Genomic DNA, 8794 nt, shown 5'->3' with positions numbered 1-8794 from the left:
TCTTTAAAAAGCTCGCATTGTTTTCTTGCTTAAAAACTAAGACTTCACAGGAGGTACTACTAATCCGGTTTTTCTATTTGCTAATGCTTGATAATACTTCCCGTGCACCTTTTATGCAGTTGCATTCCTATTTTGTCAATATTATTTATTTATGCAAAGCAATCACATAGCTACAGGGACGTTAACATCTTTCAAAAGCCCAGTTGTAAAAAGAACATATAGTGTGACGGAGGAATAGAAGTATGTGTAAGTAGATTTCACCAGTGTCACAGTAAACTTCGTGATAGAGGGAGAGTAGTATTCAAGTTTGCGTAGCAAAATGTATACCTTGATGAACCCAATCTAGCAACGTACTTGCTATATGTTTGTTGTATAAATTTTTGAACCTATCCGATATACCCTTGCGAACTGCTGAAAGTTAAAACTATCAACTGTTTTTGTTGTTTTTTTCGTATCACGCCTAGTTACTCAAACATGACTAAATGATAAGGAAAGGAGATTTACAAAGAGCTGTAACCGTAAGCTATATGCATATAGTTAAAAGAGAGAGAACATATAAAGGGGGCAATACAAAAATAAAAGTCTAATAAAACACAAAACACTAGCGTTCAAAAAAAAACACTAAACAAAAAAACTAAAGATTGTGCAACAGGAGCTCAACCAAAAATACAAGGATGAATTCATGTGCTCTGGAAGCGTAAGCAATTCCTTCTTCACAAGTGGTACCCTCGTATTACTGATAGCAATTAAAATTCGGTAATTCGTTTTAATTCGCATTCGTGGATGTTACAATCGATGGAAAGAGGGAAGGATTATAGCTACAAAAGTGGAACCTATACATGGTCATCTGTGATACAGATTTTCCATGACGGTCAAGGAAATATGCTCCCGTTCGTAAAAAATTCGAAGGGATGACTTCAACTTTACCGTTTGAAACTATTGGTTCAATAAATTCATTTAAGGCAATGACTCTCTATCATTGACATCATGATAGAAAACGCATGTCCAGTAAAGTTGTTTTCAAGTCGGATACATATGCTCTATGCGCAGACGCTGATTGAATGTTCCTTCACAGAAATGGAAAATGTATGATGGTAAAATTGTAATCATAATCGTTTTGTTGTTTATGCCAAACTAAGAGATTCTTCACTGGGGCAATTATACAAGAGGTATACGCCTAAATTTGATAATGATGTTAAAATTATGGCAAACATATATATAATCGCTTCACGAAAGTACACAAAAGGATAACAGGAATTACCAAATCATAACATTACAAGGTGAGATATCAGGAATTCACTAGAAGAACGTTCTCATCACTGATGATGTTTTAGGTATATCATTATCAAGCTTTTGAAATAAAACATTAAAAAGTATCAATGAGTAAATCAAGTAAATGAGGTAACAAGCCAAAACAGAATGAACCAAAAGACACACAAAAAGCATCTATAGACAGTTGACTTTCCAATATGTAAAGTTTATCATCGTCCCAAGCCTATAAACGGTGTAACTAAAATATTTCAGATCTGTTACTAACGCCCAATTCTCCAAATAACGAAAAACATACAAAATGGGTATTACAAGTTCGAAGTGCCACATATTGAGCAGGGTTTGCTTACCCTCCGAAGCACCTGAGATCATCCCCGATTTATGATGGGGTTCGTGTTGCTCAGTCTTTAGTTTTCTATGTTGTATTTTGTGTACTGTTTTTCGTTTTTTGCCATCCTGCTCTACATGTGGCACCTCTGAACTTGTGATACCCATTTTGGATGTTTTTCGTTATTTGGAGAATTGTTTTCTTTTAACAAATACCCGAAAATAAGCCATTTCTTAAAATTGATAATTTGTCACTTTTTTTCTGCACAAGAGGAATTCATATCGTGGTTATAATGTCTGTTGAATACATTTTGTCTCTTCAGATGGGGTTGCTTACTCAAAATATACTCCATGCTTTTCATATTTGTTTTTTCTTGTTTTCTTTTTCTTGGTGGTAGTTGTAGTGATATCATGATGATTCACGCTTGTTTCACCTTTATAAGCTAATTCAGACTGGAGCAGCTTTCACTATATTGCACAAAAGAAAACGTTATATTGTGCTTCTAATTACCTCTGTTTAATCTATTTTTCCTCGCCAGATGGAGGTTGGAGTAGCTGGTCTGGAATAAATTGGTCCACCGGTTGTTCCACTACTTGCGACGCAGGAATACAGTATGGACAGAGAACAAGATCATGCACAAATCCGAGCCCTAGGAATGGTGGGAAACCGTGTTCAGGATCGAGTACCCTTAAAGTAACACGTGCTTGCAAAATTACCAATTGCACAATAGGTAAAACATAAATACTCAAAGTAATTAGTAACTTATTTTAATTTCATGAATAAGTAAAAATAAAATTCACAAATTAACAATTGAGTTTCAGCTCTAGCAGGAAATAAAGCTGTCGATAATTGTATGGATGATATCGTGATTTGATTGACCATTATAATTGTTTATCTATGTAGGACTCTAAATTGCGATGGTTCTCTAAAGTGTGATAGTCACGCTAAAGTGCGATAGTCTACGCTAAAGTGCGATAGTGTTAGACGCTAAAGTGCGATAGTGTTAGACGCTAAAGTGCGATGGTTGTTAGTTTTTTTTAAGTGCGATCAGATGACACGCAAAAGTGCGATGGTAAATGACACGCTAAAGTGCGTTGGTTTAACACGCTTTTAAAAGTGCGATGGTGGAACGAGGATGGGGTTCAGGCAATGGTTTTTGTTTTTTGCTGTGTTCATATTAGTTATTCGTCTATTGTGTTGTTTATAAATCATGCTGTCTTTCTCTATTGAATTGTTTTACATTAGTCATTTCGTGGTCCTATATAGCTACTATGCGACGTAAGCCAAGGCTCCACGTTGAAGTTCATAATGTTGCTAAGTGCATATGGTCTTTGGTGGATAGTTGTTTCTTTGACAATTACACTACATCTTCTTATTTGTTTTTTGTTTTTGTTTATTGTTATCCATCTCTTTATCAGACATGACGAACCATATTGTAAAAAAATGTTTTATAAAATAATTCAATTAGAAAGTTAAAACGTAGCTTTTATTTCACACAGGTAAAAGACATGGGATTAAAAACATAGAAGGAGTTTCTAAATTAAATTTGGACGAATGAAATACTTTGACCATTGGTGTATTTTGCCGTTTTCGCTCTCTTTTACGGTATACACCTTCCCCTTACTATCGTCAGTTTCTAAGTTTATGAGAAACACGTTTGTCCCCGTCGACACAGCGGAATCAAAGGTTTGCATTTCTGTTACTGTCGATGATTTTTTGGGAAATAATTCCTCCGCATACAAACTCTTCTAGCACCGACCAAAATTAAAATCATTTGTTTCTCTTTTTGAGTCTAGTAAAAAAACCTTTATCTGCACAAACATTCTTGTTTACCGGCATGTCCAGTTTTGTTTGTACAAACGGCGTGTAGCGTCATAATGCTATTTATGGTTGCAAACGTCCAAACTTTCGCGAACAAACGCATTTTTGCGGAAAACGCACTTTAGCTTGTTCCATTAAATATCACATACCATCGCACTTTAGCGTATCAAACCATCGCACTTCAGCCTAGGCCATCGCACTTTAGCGTGGCCATCGCGTTTTAGCGTTCTTATCGCACTTTAGAGTCCTACATATATATACTGAAAAGTTAACACAATCCCGTTTCCTTTTCCTCGTTGTTATTTTGGGCATTTATTTCTTCTGTTTTTCGTCCAATTATGGTTTCTGATTGCCCTTTTTTGGCAATACAACACATGGACCATATATACTATAAAGTCTCAGTTTTGTTTTATTTCCATGTTTGAACTCTAGTTTGAGATTAAACAGTTTAATCATTTACAAGCTGACAGATAGATAATTTATTTTCAAGCGGACATCAGTCTGAGAGTTTGTCCTCAAAAAATCTAACAATAAGAGAAATGTCGGTACACATACACCGTCTGTTCGTTTTGGAATGTTGAGAAATGAAAAATGATTTTGAGGATTTCTTCTTATAGACAATTCTTTAAAAAAAATTTTAGCAAGCTCCTATGCTTTTATAAGATTAGAAATTTAGCTGTTCAAATTTTAATTACAAATAGATAAAACAAACGTGTGCTTTTCTTTTTTTTTTCGTTTTCCTTTGTTGTTTTGTTTCGAATGGTTAAATGTATGCTTCGTGATTAATAAATAAGCAAGTAGTTTAAGCATTGCTTATTTGTTTTCGAATATTTCATATATGTTTGATGATACTAAATGAAAACAAAATGTCGATAAAACAGCCCAAGGCCACCAATAAGTCTTCAACACAGCGAGAAAAGTACGCACAATATATATTAATAAACTTCTTTCGGTCATACTTTTTGTTAAGTAACAGCCTAACCATGCTTACCCCAAATAAACTTCATGTTTTTCATATTTTTTTGTTGTTGTTGATGGTAGTTGTAGTGATATCATGATGACACCGGTTGTTCCACTACTTGCGACACAGGAATACAAAATGGACAGAAAACAAGAACATGTACAAATCCGAGCGCTAAGAATGGCGGGAAAACGTGTCCAGGATCGAGTACGCTTAACGAAACTCGTGCTTGTAAAGTTAGAAATTGCCCAATAGGTACAAAATAAATGCATAGAGTTATGTGTGTAATAATTTAGTTTCATAAAATAGTAGACTCTTGTGACAATAATTAAATTGCATCCTTAGTATGAAATCAGTTTATAGAGAATTGTATGGACACATCGTGATTAGGTTCTTCGTTATATGTGTCAAAAGCTGAATACTGCCGTAAGCACAATGTTATTCTCTGTTTCTAGATATGGACATAACCGAATTCTGTTTTATTTTTTATCTATCCATGAGAAAAGAACAAATAAACTAGTGTTGGAGCTATTATTTGGTTTTACTGATCATATGAGTTCACCACATATTCCAAGTGAATTTCGTGTTGCTCAATCTTTGTTTTATGTTTAAAAAAGGTTAAGTTAAGATACCAGGCTTATAATTGTGTACGCAAGGCGCGCGTTTCGTCTACACGTCTCAATAGTGATGCTCGAAAAAAGAAGTTATATAATTCTTTTCGTTGTTGTTTTTATTTGTCAATTATGCTGTCTGCTTTTCTACGAATAATGTGTCAACTATAAAACAAATGGATCACATATTTAAGCTTAGCCTACATAAAACATAGGATTTACTGTCGCGAATTGAGTGAAATTAGCGACGCGTAGTGTAGAATTTACCACGTCAAAATATGTGATGTCGTCTAATCAAAATAATCAATTATAAACAAATTACATCAGAATAAACATTTATTTTCAGAATACGTGCATAATCAAACATTTGTTATTGAAAAATGCCGAAAGACAATATATGTTTTCTTTTAGATTTTTGAGAAATGAAAACGATGTTAAAGATGTCTTTTCATATACAAAATGTATTTTACATGCTGACGAAACCATGCAGAGCGCCAACATTTCTGATAATATCTTTTGCTATTATACTCTTAAACGATTAAACTCTCCATTATTTTTAGTTCAAAAGAATAAAACGACTGTGTGTATTTCTTTTTTCTCTCACTTTCTTTGCTTTTTTTTGTTGTATTTTTTGGTTTTGTGTTTCACAATCGTTTGAGAAAATAACATTGTATATTTCTTATAGATAATACAAATGTTGCGTGTTTTGTGGTATAAATTACATACTTGTCCTTTAGTATTTTAGCAAAACAGGCCAAAAATCTCACAAATCAATAAAGAAGTCAAACCATGGGAAATGGACATTTGAAAAGTTTAAATCGTCACGTTAGTCGTAGATTCTACTTTGATGTCGTCTAACTGGTTTTTTTTCGAAAACATATATGAAGCAAATTTTCTTTTTTCTGCATTATAAAGTTTAATTTCATTTTCAATCGGATATATGAGATGCTAAAACTCACGGAAATGTGGGTTATTGAGTGACAGGACATAATGATATATCTGAAAGTCAAATTAAAGAACTCTGTTTTTTTTTCCTTTCAAAAGTAAAACAACAAAAATACCGAACTCCAAGGAAAATTCAATACGGAAAGTCCCTTAACAACTGGCAAAATCAAAAGCTCAAACGAATGGAAAACAACTTGACTTGGTACATGCATTTTTCTATGTAGAAAATGGTGGATTAAACAGGGTTTTAAAGCTAGCTAAACCTCTCACTTGTATGACAGTCGCAAAAAATTTCATTATATTGACAACAATGTGTGAACAAAACAAACAGACATATTAGGTTAAAAATGTCAAAAATAGGGGTACAGCAGTCAACATTGTGTTATAATCTCAATCACTATAAAAACAAACATATGAACACCAAAACTAGTGTCTGCCAGTGCACAATTTGTACTACTCATTGGAATACCGACTGTTTGTTGAAATATCAATTAACCAAACCCAAAAAATATGCAAGAAAAGTATTTACGCTTAAATACATAATTCCCGGTTTTAGTTTAGTATTTGCTTTATTTTGTGTGTAGTCATTTTTTATATACATTTGTAGTTGTGGCATATTTTTATGTATATTTTTTTCTGCCTAGAATTGCCAATGTCAAAAATTCAAACTGAAATAGATTTGTATTCATTTTAAATTCTTTACTATGGCTAGTTGATATTTAATACATACAAAATGCCACATTACTGTAAATTCAGAAATTATTGTTTCCATTTATTATTTTGATTGTTGGCCAATCGTCACAAATGCGACTTTATTGCAATTTCAGGAAATGGTGCATACAAATAATGCTATCAATATTAAAATGCTCGTTTTTTTTTTTGCAACACACCTATCTCGTAGCAATTTTCAAAATAATATAAACATCGCAAACATTTCTGAATTTACACATGTATCTCATTCGCATCAGTCATACTTGTTGAGTAGTAGTGTCAAAGCTGCTTACCTCAAACGTACTTTATGTTTTTTCATATTTGTTTCATTCTTTCAGTTGGTGATATTTATGTATGTTTGTTTTACTTTTTTAAGTGCATGGAGGTTTCATTTACTTTCACTATATTGTATAAAAAAGGTGTATCTATAATGAGTTTATCTAATAATCTCTGTTTAATCTGTTTATTTCTTCTCTTAAGATGGAGGTTGGAGTAGTTGGTCTGCCATAAGTTGGACTATCGGTTGTTCTACAACTTGCGACGTTGGAATACAGAATGGACAGAGAACCAGAACATGTACAAATCCGAGCCCTGTGAATGGCGGGAAACTGTGTGTAGGGTCGAGTACGCTAAACATAACTCGTACATGTAAAGATAAAGATTGTCCACCAGGTAAATGCTGAATGTGTGAAGTAAGATGTTGAATGAAGAGAGGCGAAAGATACCAAAAAGGGATATTCAAAAATCGATAACAAACTGATATTGCCATTGCAAAAACCGAAAGTCGACGAAATCACAAACAAGTTAAGATAAACACTACGCATCTAATTCAGGACTAAGCCAGACGAACCCAACCTACGTTTCGTTAGTTCTAGTAGCATTTGCATATTTCTTTTCTCTTTTGAAGACTTATCTTAGGAAAATGTAACTTGTCTATGAACACAACGACGAAGGTCATAACACAAATGACATCATTAAGCAAAATTATATTTCGCATTTCACTCCCGGTTTTTAATTTGTCTTTTGATTATATTTTTTGTGATGTATTTGTGATACTTTAATGTTATTTTTGCATGCTTTCCATTGCTTTATCAATTTATTGTCCTGAAAAAGAAAAACAAAATTAACAAAAATACCGACTCCAAGGAAATTTCAAAACGGAAAGTCCCTTATCAAATGGTTAAATACGATTTGTATTTCGTTTTAAAATATTTTAAATGTTTGGGTAATTATGCAATGTAAAATGCCCTACTAACACAACACAATATCTAATATTATTCTTCATACATGAAACTTTGTCCGTCGATTGATAATCTTAAATTAATCCCTTAACATATTGTGTTTGTTACATCTGTTCATTGGTACTGTTTACTAGTAGTGCCAATAATACATACTCAATACCTACCCCCATTGTATTCAAATTTGTTACAATGTTTTAGTTGACCGTAGTTGGAATGATTACACGAATATCCATATATTTTTATTCTATAAGTTAATGGTGACTGGAGTGATTACACAGCAGTGTCGTGGAATGACGACTGCTCCACTACTTGTAAAGGTGATTACGGGATAGAATCTGGATACAAAAATAGAACCTGTACCAATCCCGAGCCTGCGTATGGTGGTAAGGATTGTGTTGGAGAATCATTCGCTACTGACATCCGTCAGTGTACTCTCAAAGAATGCCCAGGTATCTGTTTCACTTTATAGTATGACAAATATAATGTAACGAAAAGAGACTGAAATAGTTTTGCTGCGTAGTAATAAGACTGAATCGAAGTATAAACAAAATAGAAATGAACTGGAATACAATAGTCATGTATAAAAATGTGTACTGCCTATTGTGTTTTTTTTTAACTTTAATCGTTACACAACTCAACTAAATAGGTGTAATATGAAAACCGGATTTTGTATAATCATGCTTTCTTTCTGGTATCTATCATTAAACCTACAAACAAATTATTATAAAATTCAGTGTTTTGATTTCCCGTTTATATTGAATACTCGTTGTAACATATCTACATGTTAACGTAAAAAGCTTACTCATAAAAATTTTAACTCTTAAAGTTGATGGCGGTTGGGGTAATTACTCGCTTGTGCAGTGGAGCGGCGACTGTTCGACAACTTGTGGTTTTGGAACAGAATCAG

The 8794-nt window shown here is 33.3% G+C and overlaps 1 protein-coding gene across 1 annotated transcript; it reads left to right on the top strand.

Moving 5' to 3' along the window:
- Nucleotides 1-1570: 1570 nt before the first annotated feature.
- Nucleotides 1571-8356, top strand: LOC127725940 (thrombospondin-1-like). The gene is made up of 3 exons (XM_052233245.1): nt 1571-1574; nt 2136-2279; nt 8139-8356. Exons 1-3 carry the CDS (start codon nt 1571-1573, stop codon nt 8354-8356), a joined length of 366 nt encoding a protein of 121 aa, XP_052089205.1.
- The last annotated feature ends 438 nt before the right edge of the window (nt 8357-8794 follow it).

This window comes from Mytilus californianus, unplaced genomic scaffold (genome assembly GCF_021869535.1).
Source record: "Mytilus californianus isolate M0D057914Y unplaced genomic scaffold, xbMytCali1.0.p SCAF_15, whole genome shotgun sequence".
NCBI classification, from domain to species: domain Eukaryota; kingdom Metazoa; phylum Mollusca; class Bivalvia; order Mytilida; family Mytilidae; genus Mytilus; species Mytilus californianus.
This window is presented reverse-complemented; position numbering and strand designations above follow the sequence as displayed.

Coding starts and splice junctions, on each gene's coding strand:
- LOC127725940 (XM_052233245.1), top strand. Junction 2,280..8,138: donor GAAACCGTGTTCAGGATCGA/GTACCCTTAAAG, acceptor TTATTCTATAAG/TTAATGGTGACTGGAGTGAT.